This window comes from Nipponia nippon, unplaced genomic scaffold, assembly GCF_047370975.1.
Source record: "Nipponia nippon isolate SJK-2023a ecotype South Korea unplaced genomic scaffold, ASM4737097v1 scaffold_6, whole genome shotgun sequence".
NCBI classification, from domain to species: domain Eukaryota; kingdom Metazoa; phylum Chordata; class Aves; order Pelecaniformes; family Threskiornithidae; genus Nipponia; species Nipponia nippon.
In genome coordinates, this window is record NW_028262380.1 from 80,953,077 (window position 1) to 80,976,511 (window position 23,435).

Sequence of the window (23,435 nt, forward strand, 5' to 3'; positions counted from 1 at the left end):
CTACAGCCTCCCACACGCTCAGCCTGGGTGAACGCAAGCAATATCACTGACCGTCAGGTTCCAGGTCTGAGCCAGAACCAAGAGTTTCAGCGATGACAGATCAGGGAGACATTCTACCTCTCCAATACACCTACGTCAGAACCCGCAGTCCCAGAAAGCTTCGCCAAGACTTACGCTTTGATGCATTCTTTCATGTTTTTCGACTGAGCCGAACCAAGCAAGCAAGCTGGAATCCCTGACATTCTGCAGAAAGAAGCAGCACAGTCATATACAGGTTTACTCTCAATGCTTTCTGCCTTAGCTTTCAGCCTATGCCAGCACTTTGTAAAGGAAGTTCAAGCTGCGAGGTCAGAGACTACTGGCTTCCAAGGATCTCTGCGGGGAAAAGCCTTTTGAAAAAGCAAAAGCGGTCAGTGCCTATTCCTGCCACCCACATGCTCTTCCACTTCCCCTCTAGCTGTTCCCCACAACACACACACTTGATTAGTGCGATAAAGAATCGCAGAAATAAAGACCATTCTCCTTGCACAAGCGTAAAGTTTACTAATAAAACATCCAAGAGAAGAAGAAACAGCAAGTGTATCTTATTTAGCTATTATCCTACGCAGTCCATCACATTTGGATCTAAGCCTTAATAACTCACATTTTTTTTCCTCACCTTTCAATCTTTTGTCAGCTACTGGTGCCGCATCTGCTGATTTTCCATCAGGCAGAAGATTTTTGATGACAGACTCAATTACGCTTACCAGCTCAGCCACTTCATATTTGACCTCTTTCAGGACCTGCAACCCCTGTGCTCTTAACTTGGTGATTTACTGCATTAAGTTACAGCCCTTCGCTTCGATAGCTTCTCCCCCCTCATTCCTCTGTGTTTCAGTCCCTGGCAGAACTGCACGTAGACTGACAAATTACTGAATTGCATCAGGTTGTAGAAATTCAGTCTCCTCAGCCTTCAAAATGAATGACCCACTGAGAAGGTAGTGAATAAACCATTTCCACTGAGGAAAAAACAGTATAAAAGCCAAAGAAGCAGCTGAATACATGCAGACGCCCTGCTGACTAATACTCAGTCTAGGAACTGGCTATAGAGCCAGCTTAAGCTGTCCAGCCATTCATCTGCACACAGTCATGATGTGCAGCAGAAAATACTACAAGTAACTGATGTTCCTTACTTCAAAAAAACCTTCAAATCCTCTCTTTCACAAAAGACCTGTTCTTTCTAAGTTGGACCAGGCAGGAATGAACTAGACAACTCAGCACGATCCCCACAGTTTAAATGAAAAAGCGTCAGAAGCGAGTAGCTGTTATAACAGAAAGCAAGCACACATAGGTATTAAAATCAAAGAGATTCATCTTGACAACACCTAAAATTGCCCTTGTAAGAGCAATTCAGTGTCAACCACTAGTTCCCCCATCAGACCTTTTACTATGTGAAGAGGCCAGGTGTTAGGAGACCTACTACACTGTCTGTCTTCAAAGTCTGTGCCATAACTTCCATCTGAATGGCCGACAGCTTCCAGCTGCGTCTTGTTCCGATGTTACTTCTCAGACCCAACAGAAACTCTATCAGATTTGGACATAACTCTCACAGGCTGAAACAGCCTGTGAAGCCCCTCCATCACTTCGGTCTGCACAAAAAGGGCCTGTGAATCCAGAAATACTTGAGGAGGATCCACCTTCAGGAACCGCCCATCAGCACAGATCCTTTGAACTTTAGCCTCCAGTTCACGTACTTGGCAAATCCAGTCATCTTTAACTAACTACGCAATTAGCATGTGCTCCTTGAGAAACATAAGCATTACAGGTGGCACACAAACAGCTTGTTGTACAAAGCTGCAACCTTAAACACCAAGAAACGCCACGAGCAGAATCCGGGGGTTTCCACAGGCAATGCAGCAGCAGCTTGTTACTACCGTGTTACTTACATCAGCTGCAGCACCTGGTCCTCCATCAAGGAGATAAGAGGAGAAATGACAATTGCTGTATTTCCAGTGTAAACAGGAGGAAACTGGTAGCACAAGCTTTTTCCGTAGCCTTAAAGAAAAAAGGCAGAAGTGAAACATCATGCTTTCTATGCAGTTGTAACGTACAGCTATATGAGACAACTCTAACACCACCTTGAGACCTAAGGAGTGATGTTTGTTCTGCTAGTAGAGGAACAAAGATGCAAGATAAATAAGGTCAGCATCCTTTCGATACCCCTCTCTACACCGAGGTCAGTGACAAAGGCTAGGACAGAAAAAACAAGTAGCCAGCATAGCTGGCTCAGACTTACGCAGTCTCAAGCAGGGCAGCCTGCTCACATGAGCCACATGGACAGGCTCCAAGTTTGAGTCCTACTCTCCCCAAAAAGGAAAAGATTTTTCACTGCTTCTTAGGACATAAAGGTAACTTACCAGTTGCCATGACAACAAGATTATCTCTTCTCTCTTCTAAAAGAGAATTGATCACTTTCCACTGGACCCTTAAAATGAAACAAAGGGGAATATTTTCCTGTTGTAAATCTTGCGAAACTGCATATCCAGTTGAATTTCATGTTAACAAAACCCTTCCGGCTGCCTTACAGAGTGTTGCCTTTGCGTGCTGCAACCACTCGAACCCTCCAATTGCTGCAGGCAATCCCACCGGTGTTACAGCAGGGATCTCTCACAGGACTAAGGCAAGCAACATTTGATGCACTCATTCACAGAAAATCCCTGAACAAACTGTGTCTCCCATACATTAATAACCGTAGTTTTCCCAGTGTTCGTGGATCAGTCATCTTCAACGCAAGAGACTAACTGGGACCTTGGTTTTGCCAAATGGTATCATCCTTTTGTGGTCTTGCAAGTGTACATAACTGCAGTCAATTAAATAATCCCCCCGTCCCTGTTTCCAAAAGTCTACCAACTATTTTATTGAATTAAAACAGCTTCCCCCCCACCAAGTGTTGCTCTTGGGCTGTCTCTCGCACACAAAGCATTCCACCACCAGTCATCCAGGAATATTTCATCCCATTCCCATTCTACTTCAGAACTGTAACAGCAGTGCTCAAGTACGTAAGCACATACTGCACTGAGATTACGCCACGCTAGATGGACAGAAGCCTGTCCCTCGTTAATCAGAGCGACATAAAGGATAATCAGACTAAGTAAATTTATCATACAGAGACTAACATCTGGGCAGTTTGTTGCTTGCTGTTGAGAACACCTGAATTAGACTTGATACAATAAAGCTGCTATCACAGGAGGTATATGCCATCAGAAGAGGCAAGAAACTCATCCTCTGCTGTGACAGTACAGTATTGCAGTTAACACTTCTTAAGACTTATTTTGACATCTTGTTGTGGCAAAGGCTGCTTTTCTTTTCCTAGGGATTTTGCACAGGTCCTAGTTTGTTAGTGGTTTTTAAAGTAAGTAGCAATAAAAAAAAATCATCCAGGCTAAAAGAAGGGAAAGAAAGTGAACCCTAGAGTACACATTTTCACAGAAAACATACTTACGGTTTAAAAGAAGAATGCCCAAAATAAGTCTTCAGACATGCGATGTGGCTTTCGGTAGGTACTGGCAGCCATGGATCTGTAGCAGGAGAGAGAGCAGAAAAAAACCTCATCTGTGATTTAATTTTGAAAAGACAAAGCACTGTCTTGACAGACAAGAGTCTGCTCACGGTTAGCTATGCCCAGGGCCTAGGATTTGGGCAACTCCAGTGAAAACAGACAGCTAACTCTGAAGGTATTTACGGGCTAGAATAAAGGATTAAAAAAGCAAACAGGCTCCTCAGAGACCCTGCTTGAGGAGAACATATGGCTTGATTAATGAGATAGTAAAGCAATAGGTATTATAATGCATAGCTGCATTATTTGGAACCTGTTCAGACGAGGTACTAGAGGTGTTTTACCAGGCATGCCTTTCAAGACCCTACTGAAGTTACACTAACCAATAGCCGACGCTGCAAGTTGGTAAGTCATGGTCCAGAAATGACATACAAGGGGATCCTGATCTTGCTGCGAACACTGAAGAAACACATTCAAATCTCTGTTGAAATTTATAATTAATATTCAGCAGTAGGAAGCATAACATTTCCACCTAGTTTTTGCCTGTTGGGTAAGCACACGTTCCCTGTAACAGCCTGTCCGGCTATTCTTTAGAGAGATGAACTGAACCAAAAAAATTGACTCATCCATCCCCATCTAGCAGCCCACGTTCTGACTGGAAGAAGCAAGCGGCTCTTCTCGTGGCTGATGCTGTTCCTCTCAGTGGCAAGGTCTGCAGTCTAACTGGTACAACCAGGGAAGGAAGCTTTCACACAGTGACCGTCCAAACAAGCCAAGGTGTATTTCACCTTGCATTTCAGCCTCTTTTCCCCATTTGATCTGTCTCCACAGGGGCAGTTCCAAAGCATTAGGTCAGGATCACCGCCAAGCCAGAATTTCCTAACAATTCTACCACGAAGCAGCAGTAGCGGGACAACAGAACGAAAGCATGTAGCGGAGGTACATCTTCCTCTCTGCTGTGTTCTGAATAAGTCCCCTCAATTCCACATGACCCCCAGGTCCCCAGACCAGTTGTACTCCCATTGAGCATACGTAACACCTACCGATCACGGCAGGAGTCAACTGTGTTTTGCCAAGGACACCTTTGAATTTTTGCCTTGACACACAGACAAGTACTCCTTTCGAAACCCAGATGAGCTTTAACTTCCTGCTTTAAGAAACGAAGCACAAAGTGTCACTGTGCTTCCACATCTGCTTCTATAGATAGCGGATTTTTTTCATTTAATAGTACACTAATTTTAAACATACCCAAACATTCCTCCTCTTCTTCCTCAATGCCTTCATCTTCATCACCATCTGGTACAACATTCAATTCCGTGTCAGCAGTTTTCCTGGCTTCACCGGACTCTTTTTCAGTTAAAACTCCTTTGGAATCATCTACACCTTCTAAAGACTGAGGAATCAGGAGAAAAAGTTATTTTGGAGCATGAAAGGGTAGATACAATGTGTCTCTGAGGTAATATGACATAGGGACACTGCGTTATCATCTGCTTGAGGCCTAACTTAGATCTACTGGCACACAGCAGAGAGAAAAGCACAGCGGTCAAACTGTATCAGTAGCATTCAAATTCCAAGAGCTATTTCCTGGGTACCATTACAACAGCTTTTGTTTCTTCTCTGCAAAAAGCTCTTGGGAATTTTTAAGACAGTAAAATCTATTACTTTATAAAACCAACAGTTAGCGGTTTGGGAGGGGTGGTTTGTTTTTTTTTTTTTTTTTACCCTTTCAACTAGATTAAGGTACAAGTTTCACCGAGAAGTGACTTAGGAGGCTAGTCACAAAAACACAGAAAGGATGGGATCCCGATGTCATGTTACACTCACTGTTTCCAAAACACGGTACTCAGAGGAACACTACCTAAACCCCTTCTACTCGAGTTAGCTTTTGCGACCCAAGTTGCATTTATGGAAGATTGGCATGCAGCACTCGGAACCATCCAGAAGAGCCCTGGTCCTTCCCTAGGAGAAAATTCAACTTTTTTCCCCAGACCTTGGAGTCTTGCTTCCTACTTAGCTGTAAGCAACACACTTAACCTTCATATGTGCACACAAACACTTGCGACTGCTCTGGTGGAAATGTTCAGTCACTTAACTCAAAATACATACAAGCACTCTCTAGGAGAACCAAGAAAAAAGCCAGGGTAAAGACAATAAGACTCAATGTCTAAATCTTCAAGGTCTAAATCATCTTTTCAGGAAAAGTTACACCAGTAAACACACTTAAGAGGCCTGCAAAACACGGCTACAAAGCAATTTGACCTACAGCCTAGGTTAGCAGCACCTGCAGCACACAAACTGCCCTGCCAGCTCAGCCCCTTGGACAAGGGTTTGAACGCATGACACTTGAGGCAGAGCAGTTTACGAACGATAAGCTACACAAATGCATTAAGTGGGTCGACCAAGTCCAAGCTGGTATAGTAGAGATGCAGTCCGATACAAGCGATAATTCAAGTCTAACACTAGTAAACTGAACTCTTTAGGCATCCATACATTCATCCATCTGCTGTCCACCTCCTATAAGCAACACCATTTTGCTTTATATTCCCCTCCCCTCAACTACACTCCACTGTGACCCAAAAGCATCATCCCAAAAAAATTAAAGAACAAAACCCTGAGGCGCTCACTTTAAGCATCTCCATCTCCAGTTCTTCATCGCTTTCAATGACACAGGAAATACTCTGTTCGTTGTCTGTGGAGCACACCTCCTAAGAAAAAAAGAATATTTTCTTCTTATCAGCAAAAAGTTACTTCTATTTTACCCACAACCTTTCAACCTTCTGTATTCTTCTGTGCATTCATTTCTGTATGCTTTTCCTTCTCACCAAAAATAACTAAGCTCAACATTCAGCTCTGAAGCTTGCCCATTAAAAAAATATCTGAAAGAAATATTAGAACATAACTAAGCCCTGTAGTAAGAGACAAAACCAGTAGTATCACCAGATGTGTGTAACACTTGGAACATAATGAAATAAGCTGATTTAAGAGGCATCAATCTACATTCAGCAGTTACTAGAAGGACTGCTATTTACAGATGCCTTAGAAAAAAAATCTGCTTTTTATTCATGACCAAGTTGGAGATGCTCAAGTGCAGGATTTGTCTCCATACTGCAAAAAATTCTTTGATAACCTATTAGCAACTGAAAGGGGAAAACTAAATCGGACTACAGCTTCTGTATTCAGTACTAATCCTTACAACCACATGACTGAAGAGCGGCTCAGTGCTTGTCTACCTCCACAAATGTTTTCCAGACTGAGCCCTTCTTCCAGCCCACCTTAATATTCCCTCAGGAACAAAATTTACTAAAATCTTGGGGGAAATTAAAAATGAGATCACTCGCTCTTTGCTGAGTGTCCACGATCAGCGAGGGCTTTTCCCATTACCTCAGATGCAGCTTCGCTGACCAATTCTTGTGCAGCCCGACATTCCAAGATCTCAAGTTCTTCCTCAGTAATGTCTAACAACATGAAGTCATCTCTGTCTGCTTTGTCCTTAGAGCTGGCTGCTGCAGCCCCATCTTCCACAACAGCGTTACCTCTCTCTGCCTCTTCTTCTTTACAGTCTCCCTCCCAGAGGCCAGCTAGTGTAGCATCAGAGCAGATGTTGAAGTCACCTTCAAGTTGTTTAGCAAATTCAGGCAGTTCAACTTTTTGTGCTGCAATATTTGCTGACTCTGCTTCAAGATTCCTTGGAGTTGCACCGCAGCTCCTCTCCAGTACAGAAGAGGAATCTGAACCCAACAGCGTGCTTCTTAAGGCATTTACACTCTCTGCTATGTCAGCTAGTATTTCCGCAGCCCTAGAAGGTAAAACGAGAGAGTTAAACCAAAACGATAAAGGCAGTTTCTACGCAGATCTTAGCCACAAGCAGAACTGAGGTTTCTAAAGCAGTCTTTCTCCCGAGAGAGTTTGTCCAAAACTTCAGATATAAAGGTTCATCACTCATATGCAATCAGCATTCCACTTCTATGATAAGAAAATTAAATTTCTTTACGCTGAAGAAAAACTATAAAGACTCTCCAAAAAACACTGTTTGTGGTATTGCCCCCACGCTTGTATCGAGTCTCCAGACTTCTAGTTGTTAGTCATGCAAGAGGCCTGAGTATTCATGAAAGCCTGGCTGCACATTTCAGCAAGAAACAGATTCAGCAAAGTTCAGTGTCAAACCCATTGCAATTAGACCACTGAACACCTATGTTCCTGCGTATAAACACAATATTTTCCCATCGAGTGTACTGTGCTTGCTTTTCTTGGAAAAGGATGCACAGACAACAGAGACGGCTGTTAACATACATGCATTTTGTTACGTGGGACCTCAGGGATCAAGAACAAAACACTGATCTTACAGGTCAACTAGAGACAAGCTGGCAAAATTCTAACCTCTGCAAATTTTCAAGTTGTCCAGAAGAGTCAGGGATGTGAGAAGCCAGGTCCGTTATCTCTTCAGCTAATGAATTCAAGCGCTCCTTCACACGCTCTGACAGCATGTCATCTACAGGAAGTGCCATCAGAGTTATTTCACAGTAATTGAATCTAACATCTCCACACAAATAAATTCCATTCAAGTAACTGCATTTTTGTAAGATCTACAGCTGATAAGACAGCCTTTTCCGTGTACTTGATTTTTAAGCCCTGGAATCAGGCCAAAGCTTCCATGCACTTCAGCATTCCATGTCTTCCAGCGGCCTGTTACACATGCTCAGGGAAAAAGCATACAGAACAGGATCATTACAAAGCAATCCTGCCCCAGTATACCCTCCGGCTTCTAGAAAAGAGCTGCTAAGACAGATACGCTGACTAAACCAAAGCCAAAATATTGCACCTCGTATTAAGGGCATAGTACTGGCACTTCTGTCTTGGACGGAAAAGTAAAATTCAGCCACTACAAAAAGGAACTAACTCCCCCCACCTCTTTTCCAACCATAAGCTACATGCAATACTTAATTTTGCTTTTGAAGCACGAAACTGAACAAAACCTAAGACGTTTAGAATCACTTTTCTAATCAAGGAAGTAATGCTAAGCTGCTCTAAAAAATCTGGGTCCTATTTATACACCAAGAAAAGTGTTACTCCATAACATGTTATTTTTTGTGGTCTTATTTCTTCATACACTAGATTTTTGTCCCTGCATCAGCAGAATTGATATTAACTCACTGAAGTGTTTCCATAAACAAACTGGAATAACAGCAGGCATTCTTACCATCTCTGTATATAGCAGAAACAAACAACATACCAAGACCGCATTCCTACATTACTATGGAAAACAGTTACGCAGTATGGTAACCCAGGTCATCTAAGAGCCTTGACTGCCCGCTCTCTCTGGAAGCCATCTCTAATCACCAAGAAGCCAGACAATCCTGACACAAAGATACTATGAAAAAAACTGTTGGGAAATAGAATGTTCAATTGTACATTTAATAAATTCCTTATGCTTGAATGTATAAGTTACCTCTTCTTACAGAAAATAATCTCCGGTCACTGTTACTCATATTTTTCAGTTTTTGATAAATGATGAAGCCAGCCTGCAAAAGAAAGGAAAAAAAAAAAGTCAGTACTCTGCAGAGAAACAACATCTTAGAGACCAAACAAAAACCCCAAGAATTAATTCAGCAAACCATGGCACGAATACGTTGCGAACATCTGAGTTGTTGGCCCATGCCGTACAACGGTCAATGCTCTGCCTTACTACGTCCTTCATCACAACCCTGTTACGTTTTACAGAACGCTTTACAAAAGGCCAACTCCTGACTTGGGATCCACATTGTAGTGGATACTCTTAGATAGATCCCAGCATGGTTATCTTCTGAAGTCAGCTGCAACTGGAGAGCTCCAAGTACTCCGCTCCCAGTCTCACCATCTGCTCCACCTCATCCAGATTTCATGCAGCGCTTCACGAGAATAGCTATGAACCTACTAAGACAGATTCTGTGTGCTTAATATTTCCCTTGATACAAACAGTAAGTTCTAAGAGGAAAACGCAGCCTAAAGCCAGGAATGTGCTAATTAGGCTACACATGTTAACTAAAGCATCGTAAAGAGGAAAGAGAAAGAAACAAGTTACTCCCTCATGTGTTCCTGTGAGGCTCCAAAAGGCAGGCCAGGTGAACAGAGCATAGCTAGAAAGAGGCATTGATTGGAAAAAGCTGGTTAGAGCAGCTGCACCAGGAACCAAAAGTAGAGCTCATTTCCTTACCCATTTGGGTCTTCAGAGGTGCTAAACCCTCCACAGCTTTACATTTAACCACACTAGAAATTATGCAATGTTTCCTGGAATTGTTGGTGTCAGAAAATAAAACGGAGACCGCTGTCCCACTTCCCTTCCTCTGTCTAACCTCGTCACAGAAATAAAAGCCTGAGGGGGTTTTATTTTGCTGCCGTAAGAATAATTTTGTCACAGGAAGACGTAGCACCCAGTGGCATATTGGTCAATCCCTTCACAGAACTGCACAAAAACTACACTCTTCAAAATGGTGAAAAAGCAGCGACTTCTACAGAGCTACTAAAATTCATATGCAACTAAATTACTCTTCCTGGTAATCCATACTGTGGTTTGCTGTATTAGCCACTGGAGAAGGTTGTACTCCTTCAAAATTGCTTATTAATTTTATCTCACATACTGTATTTAGCAGGGTTTTGGTTCAGAAGCAGCTCAAGATAACCAAAAACCCGAATAGAAAACAGATCCAAAAGCGCTAACAAGCTACAGTAAATACCTGCAAACAAGGGAACCAGAAAAATAATTAGCTGCTCTTCACTGCCGTAAGCGATTATTGTACTTAAATACACATCAGCCACGTTACACTTGCGTGGCATAATCACACTGCAAGAATTTAGGCTTACTCCATACAGATATAAAATTCAACTGGTTGCTCCATCAAAACTCATTTCCCCGAGGTGACAACTTGAAGTCCAAATGGACCGACTCTCCTCACACATGGCAGAACTTCCAGCAGCTCTGCTTCGTGAGCGGCCTTCAACAACAAGGCAAATCTTACAACACTGTGAAACAGTAAGAGGGAAGGAGCTCATGGTAGGCTCAAGGCTGCTGCGGAACGGGGTTTCTTTTTTCCATCTACATTCAATTTTCTACACAAAATTTTCACTACGATATCCTCTTCAAGTCATCTCAGCAACAAGACAGGTTACCGAGTCAGGTACAAGCAGTACCATCTTCAACAGAGAAGATACTACGAAGCTCTGCATGAACACTGAGGTTTACAAACTTAGGACAGATGAGGAATTGGACAGCAATCCGCTTGGTGGCATTTCCACCTTTAAGCATCCCACATCCACAGTGGACCTCAGAGTTTTCCTACATTCATCATGTTCTGTAGCAGAAAGGCATTAAAAACAGCAGCTAACAGCACATTAAAATTTAGAGATAGAATAGATAAAGAAGGAATTTATTGATACAGGTGGAACAGTGATCTCTTCTTGTACGTACGTAGGCATCTGTGGCTGCATACAACTTTTGCTCCTCATTGAGTGGAAACTCTTCCCAGTTACCACACCGGACAGACTTATCCTTCAAAAGCTGCTTGCCAAAGAGGTGTTTTACCAGACCATTTAGACTCCATGTCTCCTTACACTTCAGCTGGCAAAAAAAAAAACAAAACAGAGAACTTGTTTCAAGGGGAAACCAGTTGGACCTGGCACAATGTATTCCTAGAAGTGGCAAAGTGTACTTCATCCCTCATTAGAAGCAAAGAGCCCTCGGTTAATCAGAACAAACTAGTTTCTCCAAGCAGTAACTGTCCTCCAGGCCTAATTCTGCTCTCATCAGATTAAAAGGTCGTTTGCTCATTCGAAAGCTGTCCTGTCCCGAAACTGTCTTGTTAGAGGACATATCTACATTGTCAAGCTGGAAAGATGGCATCAGGGCCAGATGAGTCTACGCAATGTGAAGTGGTATTGTCACACTACTAAAAATAGGAAATAACTGTACAATGTCGTCTCTGGGTTGACAAAATAAAAGCCATAGACTTAAACAGCAACACCTCTCTCCGCCAGGGTTTTTCTATTTTTTGCCTTCTAATTAGAGAAACTCAATATCGAACACCAGGAATTTACTTAATTAACACAGGAACATTGAAGTCTGCCTGTAAGCATTTCACCATCTTTTGCAATTCCAAAACAAGCGCAACCCAAAGAGCGCAGTGAGAGACCACGCTAACCGCTATTCAGTGTAGTGGGAAGCGGTTCATCAGAAGTCTCGACAAGTCACCCCACCACACTGCTGCTTTCCATTGCTTTTGTAATCGTATTTGTCCATCACGGTTGCTACACGCTATTGTCTTAATAGCCAGTTTGGGAAACTTTCCTTTGGACCCCAAGGACCCAGGACTCACAGGCACAGCCTACTGCTATTCCAGTTTGCGAGCGCTTACAAAACATGGAAAACTGTCAAGCAGCAGTGCAGCATTATCAGCTGATTCCCGTAAACCTGGTAGAAAAATCAACTGCCACCTTGTTTTTTAGGTTCCCCCAGCCTTCCCCCTTGCATTGTGCTATTATATATAACCCTATTCTTTGTTCTCTCAAGCTTCACTTTCAAGTTTATTTTTGGTTTGTTTTCTCTTTAGCAGAAGACGTTAAAGCTGCTATCGGAGATCACATTGCTTATCTTCATAACAAATTATCCTGGAGTCTGATACTAGAATAAAAAATAAGGAGGGGGTGAACTGAGGAAACTCCAAGTCTGAAAAGAAAAACAACAGCTCCTTCTATTGCTTGAGCAAAATAGTTTAATTTATACAACCTCCAGCCCACTAGGAACTGGAACTTCAAGGTGGCTCATATGGAGAGCACTGCCCCAAATGCTGATGATCATCACATTCTCCTCCTCCCCCCCACTGTGATTTAATTACACAGGGTACATAAAGCACAGAACAGAGAAAGGTATAAGGAGCAGTATTACTGGGCAACCACCTCTGTCCTCCACCAGGAGGCTACAATTGTTCCTGTTATCCTACCAAAAAAAAAAGCACAGAAGGAAAGAGAAGCGCAGGGAGAGATGAAATACAAGGAGGGAAAAGCCTTGCATATACAGAAAGACAGAAAAGCTTTAAGGGACGTGCTAGAAATAAGAATAGTAGGATCGTTTGGAAGGTAAGGAACCTTTTGCTCTCTTCCCTAATAAAACAGCGCAGATCTCCCTACATCAAATGCGATCTAACCGAAATCCAACTAAACTCCAATTCAGGGTGCGCCAAATGCAACGCTGCTTCTAAGCAGTGGGTCATCAGGTGCTGAAAACTGCACCTACGTGAGAACAGAGGCAACACCCACTTCAGAGTCACGGAAACAAAGATATTTCTACAGCTGGGGCAAACACATCTGCATGGAGGACTTCAAGGAGGATCTGGATGCTTCCTTCCAGCACCAAGCAAGCCACGGCAGGAGGGCTGCCTCCCTTCAAACAGGCATCAGTCCTTCACTGCCTCCGGAGCATTTTTTTTGCATCTCATTTTAGAGGTTCAGCCATGGCTGGGTCAAGTACACCATTGCCAGTGCAACCCTGTCTTGACACCATCTGGCAATTTACATCCATAAGTAAAGAAAATGCATCTGCAGCCAAATTCAAAATATAAATGCAAAAGGTGAACAGACCTGAAAGGGGACAAATGGTCATTAAGAACTGGCTCACTGAACAACAGTACTTAGTTCTACAGGCTTTCGAGAGTTCTTTTTAAACTTCTTATTTAAATAAGTTACAATACATCTGTGGTTTATTCTACAGAATATGTTTGCTATCAGAATTTAACTCTTATTAAGACAAGGAAGCCTCCTTTGGCATAGCATAACAACAACATTCCCTCCCACAACAAAAAGGTTTTAAGTTTTACTTTCTCATTAGCAATGTCAGCCAGCTCCACAAAGCTCTTCAGTTTGATTTCAAAGTCACTCATCAGCTTCCATTGATCTCCCTCAATTCCTACGCCAACCTTTTTAATTGTTTCATCTTCGAGCAGTCTTTTGAGTCCCTTGGGAAAACCTAAAATAGATTAAGCCCAAAACATGAGAAACTAAATACTGGAAGATGCCAGAAAGTCTAATGGAAATAAAAGTCTAGCACAAGGGCCATCTGCAAAAACCTGTGCTTTTAGAGGAAAAGCCCCCAGAGTTGCTCTGTTTATGCGACTGTACTCCGGAATGACTGGAAACGCCAGTTGGTTGTAGTGCATCATCTGCAGACGAGCAGGAATGACCTATTTGAAATACACAGATTAATTCTGCATCTGAAAACAAATCAAGTAAAACCAATGAACAACCTTATTTCATTTGTCTTACTGATCATTAAATCACATAACAAAAAGGCAACCTCTAACCGGAAAAGATATTTTAGTTCTCAGAATTGGATGCTCATGAAACCAAATGCAATTATTTTACTATTTTCCACATTATTCCTTCCTAGTTTTTGCTATTTCACATTCCCGGTAAACAATTTAAACCAAAACCATGGGGAATCACCAGGAAAACAGATTCTGTGGAAGCATACTCAGTGCTAACGCTGGGCTGGTCCAACAATAGCATCTGGAAAATAGAGTTCGCCAACCAAACCATCCGCCAAGCCCACACAAGTCAGTCTTGTAAGTAAGAAAAAATATTCAAGGATGTACACAGATGCTAGGTATTATATTTTGATTTATCCCAAATTGATGGCACAGTGATCCTGGATCAAAGGGTATTTTCAAGTTTACAGGACTGAATAAAAGCATGCAGCTTTCATATCTGGTTTTCTACAGGAGGGAACAGACACAGGCACTTCACACTTAAAGGAAAGCAGCCTTTTTCTCCCCTCTGTATTTGTTTCCATTTGAAATTCAGAGCCTCTTATTTAAATACATACCTTCAGGAACCCACAGCTGGATACCCTGAATTAGTCTCAGGTGTAATTCTAGTACCTACAAACACTCAGTATTGCACAAACCTACAGTACTTACTACCTTGCTCAGTTCTGATATCAAATTTTGCTTTTTCACTACTGTAATATGTATTTATATACTTAAACAATCTCTCAACATAACAGGTTTTACTTTTACACAGCTATCTCCACACTTTCATGGCTACCACTGACATATTACACAGACATTTTCGCAACTACAGCCACAATGAGCTGCGTTGTAGACTCTAAAGTTCCAGGTCCAACTCAAAGCAGTAGAAAATTACTGTTTAAAAAATACACAACTGTAGTAGCCTGGTGCTGTGAGATGCAGACCAAGTACAACATTGCCAAAGCACCTCAGCCACAACATAATATGGAAAATCCTCATAGAGGAGATATTCAGCTCAGCTGTGTTTAAGAGCCTGCAACACACACAGCTGATTTACTGAACAAGTGATTTTCACCTAAGAAAATCATCATGAAAACCTTCAAGGACAGGAACTTCCCAGTAGAGGAATTATGCTCCATTTCCCCCACCTTATTTCTAGTAAAGTGACTGTGTGAACTAAAAAGGCCTAAGTTCAAGACTATAATGAGGCTACAATCTGAGAAACAGGCCATATTTTCTTAGAAGCCTGTAAAGAAAAAAGATTAAGAAACAGAAAATTATCAAAAAATCTCCCTGATAAATATATGTAATTTTTGTCCTTTATACACAGTCCAAGAACTCTACGCTCTCTTCCTCCTGCAGAAGGAAGCTTTTTTTGCGACAAAAAATGATAAGCCTTACCCAACTGGCTAATTCTGCCAACATCTACATTTCTGTAGATCAAATATATTCTGCATAATAAGCATAAATTGGCTGTGGTTCCTGCAAGAAGGTTGACATCTCGCTCAAAGTGCATCTCCCACTAGCAAGATCAGATATTTTGGAAAATGATTCAGGAGGAAACACCATCTTCTGCTGTAACACACATTAGTCCACACGCAACCATACCCAGCATCAACCATCTTGACTTTTATAATCAAAAGCGTTTCAGCTCTTTATGACTCTTCTTCCCTCAGCTTCCTTTCCTCAAATCTTTCTCTTTTGTGCACTTGTACCTTTCTGCCTCCTGGATTCAATAGCCTCCAGCAATTAAATTTTCCACCCCATTTGCTACAAATGACAAAGGACTGAACACCAACATTAAAGTTATCGCTATTATACCTCAGCATGCACACCCCGGGGAAATCAGAGACATCTCACAGGCATAGTTTCAATCTAACATTCAAACCAAAGGTTATATAATTGCAGCCTCCTTCCCTCATTCTTATTTTCCCTATTTGGAAGGTTTTATTCACATCCATAATGAATTCAGACTCTGCTGAGCACACCCCCCCTTCTCTCCCCACAGCTGCACCACACCAGGTATCCAGTATTCTTTCTGCAAACCCATGTCACAAAATGCAGTTATTAGGAACAAACAGCACAACAGCCATCATTTTTGAGGGTTTCTGTTGTTGAAGCCAAATTAAAAAGAAACACAGCCTGCTAAACTTAGGTTCGTTGTTTATTTTGACACTAAACAGAAAGCTCTTATATAAGCAGGGAATTATATTTTTTAAAACGGAATTAAAATACCCTTTCCCAGAGAAAAAAAAAAAATAATCCTCAAGTAAGACTCTCTTGCCCCATTCAGAACCTAAAACACTGTATGCCAGCGCACAGGGCAAGACTTGGGCTAAGATCCCCTTGATATACATAGGCAATACTCAAAGAATAAATCCCTTCATTATAGGCAGGAAAGAGAAGAAGGATGGATTATTACTATCCAATGTAGTGTGAAATATCGGCTATGTCTCAAGGGTTAAGTTCAAACTTAATCACAAGAAGCAGAGGGCAATTCATGCCCTAACTATTAAGAAGGAAGTACAGTACCTGACATTGAAGAGATGTGAAACAAATAACACTTCTCCTCATTTACACATATCTGGATGACAGCTATTTTCGCCATTTTTCCTTTAGTATATGATGGTGGCCATTCAATGTCAAATCCAACAGCAGCCCCATCTGATAAACCCTGCCTGAAAAGAAATTAACATTCTTCACATTCAACTCTCCTTCTACCAGTATGTAAAGTATCAGGTTTAAGTCATCTTATGTAAAGATGATTAAGAGAATCACAGCCAGTGCATCTTTCCTTTCACACGTACAGGACACAGAAACCATTTTAAATTCAAGACTGTAAGGAGGTGAAATTCCTGCTGCTCCCAAAAGCTAAGAGAAACCCTTCAAACCTTGGCAGATCTTACTGCATGCAAACAGCAGTACAGTAAGCCTCAGGAAACGGCCAGATACAAAATGCGATGGAATAGTTTATATTCCCCTGAAAGCTTGTTCTTTACCCATCTCACCGCACTGAAAGTTTTCCCCAGTAGTATGAGCTTTGTTATGCAAAAACAGGGGGAAAAAATAATATTCTATTCGCATCATCAATTTACTACCTTTTCTTCAAACATACAGTCCCCAGTTATGAATTAACATATATTCTTTATTTCTTACAGCTCATACTTCCCCGTGAAGTCACCAAAGTTGATGAAATCATCCGTACTGCGAAAGGCAAAGAACCTGCGCTAGAGCCTTTACTGCTTCTGCTTAAAGGGACTGCAAGGTTCAGCGATGGCATCTCCCACGATAAGACCAAATGGGAAACTGTAACTGCATAGCACGATGGAGAAGTATTTTTAAACCATCACACACTGTAGACAGGCCAGGGATCTCTCACAGGGATAGTCCTCCACCATAAGAAATAGGTTCAGTTTGTACTTGCAACCAGCAAGACGCATTTGCCAAGCGTAACAGGACAGCCAACACGACCAGATGTTTTCTCTGGCTCAACTGTTGACCTCTGGACACATCAAATGTGCCATCAGCCAGGAGAAGGAGACAGAGAGAAGAGCCAAGCTCTTTCCAGGAAAGAAAAAGCACTCCAAAAAAAGAAAAAAAAAAGACTAAGAGGTATTACCTGATATCTTCTGAGAGAAGGGAACAGTCGCTGGCTTCGTAGCTGTAAACGACAGAGCCGCAGAACTCTAGGAACGGCAGCCCGTCTTCCAAAACGCTCCTCTGAACAGTAGACTGCTGTCAAACAACATTTGGAAGAGGCTCAGTTACCCGCCACACCTAACCCTGCCACAGAGATGCAGCGGCACTGCAACTGCTGCATGCAACTTGAATGCTGTATCCCAGCAAGGCTGGCACCGGTGGTTACTGAAACCTCGCAGTAGAACTGCGCTCCACGCACAGGGCCAGTATCGCTGTCAAACAACAGGGTGACACCCCCCCCTTAATAAAAACATTCGGGTTTGTGCCCCGATTTCTTTGCTTAACTCTGAGCACTTGGACTGAAATCGCACAGGCTGAGTTTTCACCTCAACTTCGTTGGATTCTTCCCACCAAGCAGATTCAGTAGCTTTCCAAGAACAAGGTTAGGGGAAACAACCCTTTTCAACAATGTCAAAAACCCCTCGACGCTACTTGAAATGGTGTAGCACTTGCACATGGCAAATTTGAGGGGAAAAAAATTTCTAAATGGACAATCATTTATTAAGTCATTTTTCAAGTCATTCAAACCCGATCAGGTTAAAATCCTCTGGCATCTCTATTTCGGCACAGCTGCATACAATAGCTCAGCTTCCCTATTTCCTTGGTCCCACATTTCACCCAGCCCACTTCACCCTGCCAGATATAACATGTGAGGAACTTGTCAAAGGTCTAAGTAAACAGCATGGATATAAAACAATGCACAATATTTAAAAAAGCCTATACCCTCCCATCCACTGATGAACACTAGTTTACAAACTGAAGCTTTAACCACACAAGGTAAGGTGAAAAGTAACACTCCAGCTTTCAGAAGCTTGTTTACTAAGAGTTATTGACTGATAAACTTACTTGAACTGCAAAACTTCTGGTAACAGTGACCTGCCTGAAAAACCTTCAGGTTGGTTAAAATATGCAAGTAACCATATTTTCTATTACCAACATCATAGTTTAAATATCACACAGTAACACATGAAGAACAAAACAATCTTGTCCATTAGAAAAGGCCACAAAACAGGTTTAAAAACAGTTTCACAAACACTAGGTTGCCTGGAAGAGGGAGATTCTGAAACTAAGATACTGCTGATTTTATGCTTGCACAACACCACATCTCCTCCTGTTAATGAAGGGTCAAAGTTCAATTAAAGCCCCTCCTCAAAGAGCTCGTTGATGCAGGGTGCAACAGTACACAGGCTGTGCAACAGTAAATCCAAGTCATGTTGGTTTTAACTCACTATTTTAACATCCATGACACTAATTCTTTACTCCCACTTTATAGAAGGAAAACTGCTAAACCAAGTCTTCTGCTTTTCTCTCATTAATTAGTTTTCTAGTTGTTAAAGCTGTTTCAGATGTTATGGGGTGGGGTGTCCCTTCTGGTGGGAGATCTTCTACTGAAACTGCTCATATATGCATTAAAAACCCATCTAAGGACACATTAAGATTCTTGGAAGACCAGAAATTGACCTAATCTTGATGATTAATTAATTCCTCTGATACCTCTGAGCTGCAAACCCTTCTGAAATACCGAGCATGTGCAAATGCAGAGAACCAGAGGGCCTGACCAGAACAAACTCCCCTGTCAGCCTACAACTCAAGGTCATTGCATTTTGAGCTGTCTAAATTACATGGATAAAAATCCCCAATCCTTGCTGGTGTACAGCCCACAACACTGGCTGAGCAATGCATCAAAAGCTCCCTTATCCTTGGCTGGTTTTGCCACTGAAATTCAAGGTTGTCAGGAAGAAGCTTCTACAGAGATTATAGCAATAGCCTTTGGTCAATACATGATATTTTAATTAAAAAAGAGACTAACAAGCTAATTCAACCAGTAATACCACCAGAGTACCTAAATTTAATTACAGTTGATAGGACAAAACAGCTGCAAACGTTCACAAATATCAGAGGGACAGGTCTAACTAGAAGCATGTGGTCCCATGTTGGTTTATTACGCAGCCTGCAACCAACTACCTTCACCCCATGTGATGACATACCTTTTTATCACCCACAACTCCCTCTCGGTTTTGTGTAAGCATCCACTGCGGGTATTTATTCTGCTGACTACTAGTTAGCACATCCATTTCATTCATTTTTTCCACATTTCTGTTACTTTTACATAAAAAAAGAACAAAAAAATAGAACAGTCAATAGTTTGCATAGGGAGAGGCTGTTATTATCATCAGGCCAGAACAAGGTTATGGAAGATCACTACCTTAAACTTGAAATGCTTTGTGCATAAGAAAGGACGTTTTCAGAGCTGCCCAAATTAAACGGTGCTTCAGGCATTATATTCTTGTGCTCATCAGTAAGAAAAACAAGAAAAAACAACAGGAAAAACTCTTGAAGTCCTTCTGGGAAAGAAAGTTCAGTCTCCTTTTACAGAGATAGTGACTCAGAACAGAAGAGTACACCTACTGCCATCTCTGGGCAACACAGCCCTCGTTAATTAGACAAATTTATCTGGTGTTTTAGATAACAGCAAAGGCACCAGCCACCTAGCTTAAAAGCAGTCAGCTGCATTTGCTAACAAATAAAGTCAGCAAAAACCAAATCCAAAACAAGCATTATCGGACTCACACAAACATTGCCCCGAGGCCTGCATTTCCTGCACAGGACCTCAGGGCTATGAGCCCACAACCAAGAAAAACCCACGCAGAATTTCTAGGGCAAGTTACAGCCAAACGAGGCACAGGCCACTACACTCTCTGGTGCCGACTAGATGATGGCTGAGGTTACTTATGAATTTGCCAGCCCCGAATTCAAACAAAATGAGCTCACCAAGCAGAGGCAGCCTATTCCCAGGGCATCAGGAAGCAGGGCGCATCCCCTGGAACAGGAAAGAACCCCACAGAGAAGTTAAAATAGATTTAAATGAGGAAGACACGCTGTCTGAAACAGCAGATTTTCAGCCCTGACAACTGCGGTTTTCTTTCAGGGAAGTGGAGCAGGATTTCCTAGTTATGAGCAAACGACGACTGGATTAGAGCTATTCCAGCTTCTCCCTGGACTGCTTCTAGTGCGATTTAGAAATCGTCCCAGAGATGGAGCAAAGCAGTTCACAAAGAAGAAATTTCTCATCCTGCTTCTTCCCACTAGCCCGCAGGTGCTCAGTATGCTTTCACAACAAAATCAGGCCCCTGCTGTCTTAGTAAGAATACACTTTCCAGCTGCACTTCCTCAACAACAAGAAGGGCAAATCCTAGGCCAATTGTGCTGTTTCAGTTCTTCAGTACTCAAAAACACCTTTTGATTTTTTAACTGATTGCCTAGGCCAGGCAGGTTGTTTTCCCTTGGTTACCTGTTCACTTCTGGGGTAACATAACCAACTACCACCTCAAAGACAAGTTCAAAAAGTATTTTATTACTGGAACAGTCATGAAATAGCCACTAGCAAGATGCCTCAATTACAGCCACTCTGTCCCAGGGAGCTGCAATTGCCAGAAATGGGAAAAAGCAGCAGAAAAAGCTAGAAACTAACAGAGAAAGGACCGCCTGCAGCACTCACCCCCCAGCTCTAGCAACACAGTTCCCAAAAAACCAGCTCAAAGTTGAAGAGCGCCTTGGGTAACCGCGCCAGAGGAGCAAGCGCTGCTCACCGAGGCGCCCTCCACCTCCCCAGCCTTAAACCCAAAACCTGACCTCGTCGGCGCCGAGCGTCGCACGGGCAGCTGCCAACCCAGGGCGACGAGACCAGCTCGCAGCCAGCACCGGTAGGGACCGCCGGTAGCAGACGCGGAGCCGCAGCAAAGCCTTCACAGAGGGAACAAGACGTTTTATTTCTTGACGGGAAAACCCGCAGCCTCCCCGCCCCGGGCCGGCACCCCGAGCCCACCCCCGCAGCGGGAACACCCTCAGGGCTGCAGCCTCACCCCGGCAGGCCGCCGCCGCCGCCGCCGCCCCCCCCGCCTCCCGGTACCGCAGGGTGAGAAGGCCCCGTCGCGCCCCCTTCCCGCCCCCCTCAAAGGCCCGGCGGTGCCCGCAGCAGGACGCCGCCTCCTGCCGGGCACCACCGTGCTCCGGAGACACCCCAGCCGCCCCTCACGGCCTCCCGCTCCGGTACGGGCCCGGCGCCACCGCTCACCGAGCGCGAATCTCCGCCCCGCCGGAGGCTCATGCATGTAACGTCACGGCGCGTTGCGCTCTTAACACGTCACCGAGGCAGCCCCCCCGGTCTCCCCGAGCGGCGGCGGCGGGAGGTTACCCGAGGTAACGCGCATGCGCGCTTGGGGCGGCGGCCCGGCGGCCGCGGGGCACTGTGGGAATTGTAGTCCCGGGGCCGGGAGGGCCGCGCACCCTCCGGCGAGACGGCGGCGCCCACCGCGCTGCCGCCGCCGCCGCCGCCGCCGCCGCCGTCGCCGTCCTCGGCCGGGCGGGGCCGGGCCGGGCCGGCGGGGCGGGGCGGGGCGGGGCGGGCGGCGGGGGTGCGCCAGCCCGTGGCTCTGCGCGGCGGGGGGCGGCGGGGCCGCCGGCTGCGGGCGGTGGCGGCGACGGCGACGGCGGCGGCGGCGGCTGAAGGGCAACGGCGGCGATGGGCGCTGTGGGGTGAGTGACCGGGCCGGGGGCAGTGCTGGGGGGAGCGGCGGGGCAAGAGGGGGGCAGCGATGGGGCGGGAGATGGGGTGCTGGGGGGGACTGGGGGGAAATAGGAGGGTAGTGGGGGCACTGCGAGGCAGTACTGGAAGCACTGGGAGGGAATATCGGGGCGCTGGGCGGGCAGGAAGTAAAGGTCTGGGGGCACTGGGGCAGGAGATGCGGTGATGGGGGGCACTGGGGAGCAGTGCTGGGGCACTGGGGGGGTAGGGGGGCAGTACTGGGGAGCACTGGGAGGGAGTATCGGGGCACTGGGGGGCAGGAGATGAAGCTCTGGGGGCACCGGGGCAGGAGATGCAGTGATGGGGGGCACTGGGGAGCAGTGCTGGGGCAATGGGGGGCAGTGGTGGGGCAGGAGTGCAGTACTGGGGGGCAGGAATGCAGTACTGGGGGCACCGGGGGGGCCGGAGGTGAAGCTCTGAGGGCACTGGGGCAGGAGATGCTGTGGTGGGGGGGCACTGGGGAGCAGTGCTGGAGCAATGGCGGGGGGCAAGAGTGCAGTACTGGGGGCACTGAGGAGCAGTACTGGGAGCAGGGGAAGGCAGTACTGGGGCACTGGGGGGGCAGGAGGTGAAGCTCTGGGGGCACCGGGCCAGGAGATGCAGTGATGGGGGGCACGGGGGAGCAGTGCTGGGGCAATGGGGGGGGCAGGAGTGCAGTCCTGGGGCCACTGAGGAGCAGTACTGGGAGCAGTGGGGGCACTGAGAAGCAGTACTGGGAGCACGGGGAGGCAGTACTGGGGCACTGGGGGGACAGGAGGTGAAGCTCTGGGGGCACTGGAGCAGGAGATGTGGTGATGGGGGGCACTGGGGAGCAGTACTGGGACAGTAGGGCAGTATTGGGGGCACTGGGGGGCAGTGGGGGTCAGGAGGGCAGTACTGGAGGGCAGTGGGGGGAAGGAGCGCAGTACTGAGGGCACTGGGGGGCAATGGGGCAATACTGGGGGGAAGGAGCTGAAGCTCTGGGGGCAGTGGGGCAGGAGATGGGGGGGCACTGGGAGGGCAAGACGGGGACTCTGGGGGTACTGGGGGGGCAGCACTGGGAGGGCCAGTGCTGGGGAAGACCCCGGTGCCCCCCTAGTGCCCCCCCAGTGCCCTGGGGAGGAAGGGCAGAGGCGGGTGATGGGGGAGGACTTTGCAGAGGGGAAGCGGGAGCCCCGGGGGGGTGGGTTGGGGTGCTGGGCACCCCGCTGCAGGGGGTCGGACGCTGGGGCAGCTGGAGGGGTCTGCCGTGCCGGAGGGACGGGGTTGGGGGCTGGGGGCTGGGGGCAGGCTGCCATGCTTGGGCCAGGGGGGCATGGGGAGGTCTGCAGGGCAGGGAGGGCTGCCGGGGCGGCGGGGGCCAGGC

The 23,435-nt window shown here is 45.2% G+C and overlaps 2 protein-coding genes across 50 annotated transcripts in view; one reads left to right on the plus strand and one right to left on the minus strand.

The window, feature by feature from the left end:
• WRN (WRN RecQ like helicase) overlaps positions 1-21,776 on the minus strand; it is a 47,524-nt gene extending 25,748 nt beyond the window's left edge. The window contains exons 1-19 of one of the 24 annotated variants that reach the window (XM_087737935.1): positions 21,581-21,608; positions 21,139-21,249; positions 20,278-20,326; positions 19,712-19,850; positions 19,494-19,608; positions 17,426-17,541; positions 16,339-16,484; positions 13,627-13,740; positions 13,378-13,526; positions 10,977-11,126; positions 8,982-9,054; positions 7,913-8,024; positions 6,917-7,331; positions 6,160-6,240; positions 4,784-4,928; positions 3,482-3,557; positions 2,397-2,464; positions 1,926-2,034; positions 175-243 (exon numbers count right to left, since the gene is read on the minus strand). In XM_087737935.1, the coding sequence (XP_087594061.1) occupies positions 175-243; positions 1,926-2,034; positions 2,397-2,464; positions 3,482-3,557; positions 4,784-4,928; positions 6,160-6,240; positions 6,917-7,331; positions 7,913-8,024; positions 8,982-9,054; positions 10,977-11,126; positions 13,378-13,526; positions 13,627-13,740; positions 16,339-16,484; positions 17,426-17,541; positions 19,494-19,608; positions 19,712-19,785 (2,012 nt within the window). In that variant the 5' untranslated portion in view covers positions 19,786-19,850; positions 20,278-20,326; positions 21,139-21,249; positions 21,581-21,608. Of the gene's footprint in view, positions 1-174; positions 244-1,925; positions 2,035-2,396; positions 2,465-3,481; positions 3,558-4,783; positions 4,929-6,159; positions 6,241-6,916; positions 7,332-7,912; positions 8,025-8,981; positions 9,055-10,976; positions 11,127-13,377; positions 13,527-13,626; positions 13,741-16,338; positions 16,485-17,425; positions 17,542-19,493; positions 19,609-19,711; positions 19,851-20,277; positions 20,327-21,138; positions 21,355-21,580 lie in introns of those variants that run through there. The other 23 variants (XM_087737946.1, XR_015700119.1, XM_087737937.1 and 20 more) reach the window with 23 other exon arrangements.
• A 137-nt stretch (positions 21,777-21,913) lies between these two features.
• Positions 21,914-23,435, plus strand: part of PURG (purine rich element binding protein G) — a 32,651-nt gene continuing 31,129 nt past the window's right edge. For 17 of the 26 annotated variants that reach the window (XR_015700126.1, XR_015700125.1, XR_015700129.1 and 14 more), the window contains exon 1: positions 21,914-22,041. The gene's annotated coding sequence lies outside the window, so the exon portion shown is untranslated. The remainder of the gene's footprint in view (positions 22,042-23,435) is intronic. The other 9 variants (XR_015700135.1, XR_015700122.1, XR_015700136.1 and 6 more) reach the window with 1 other exon arrangement.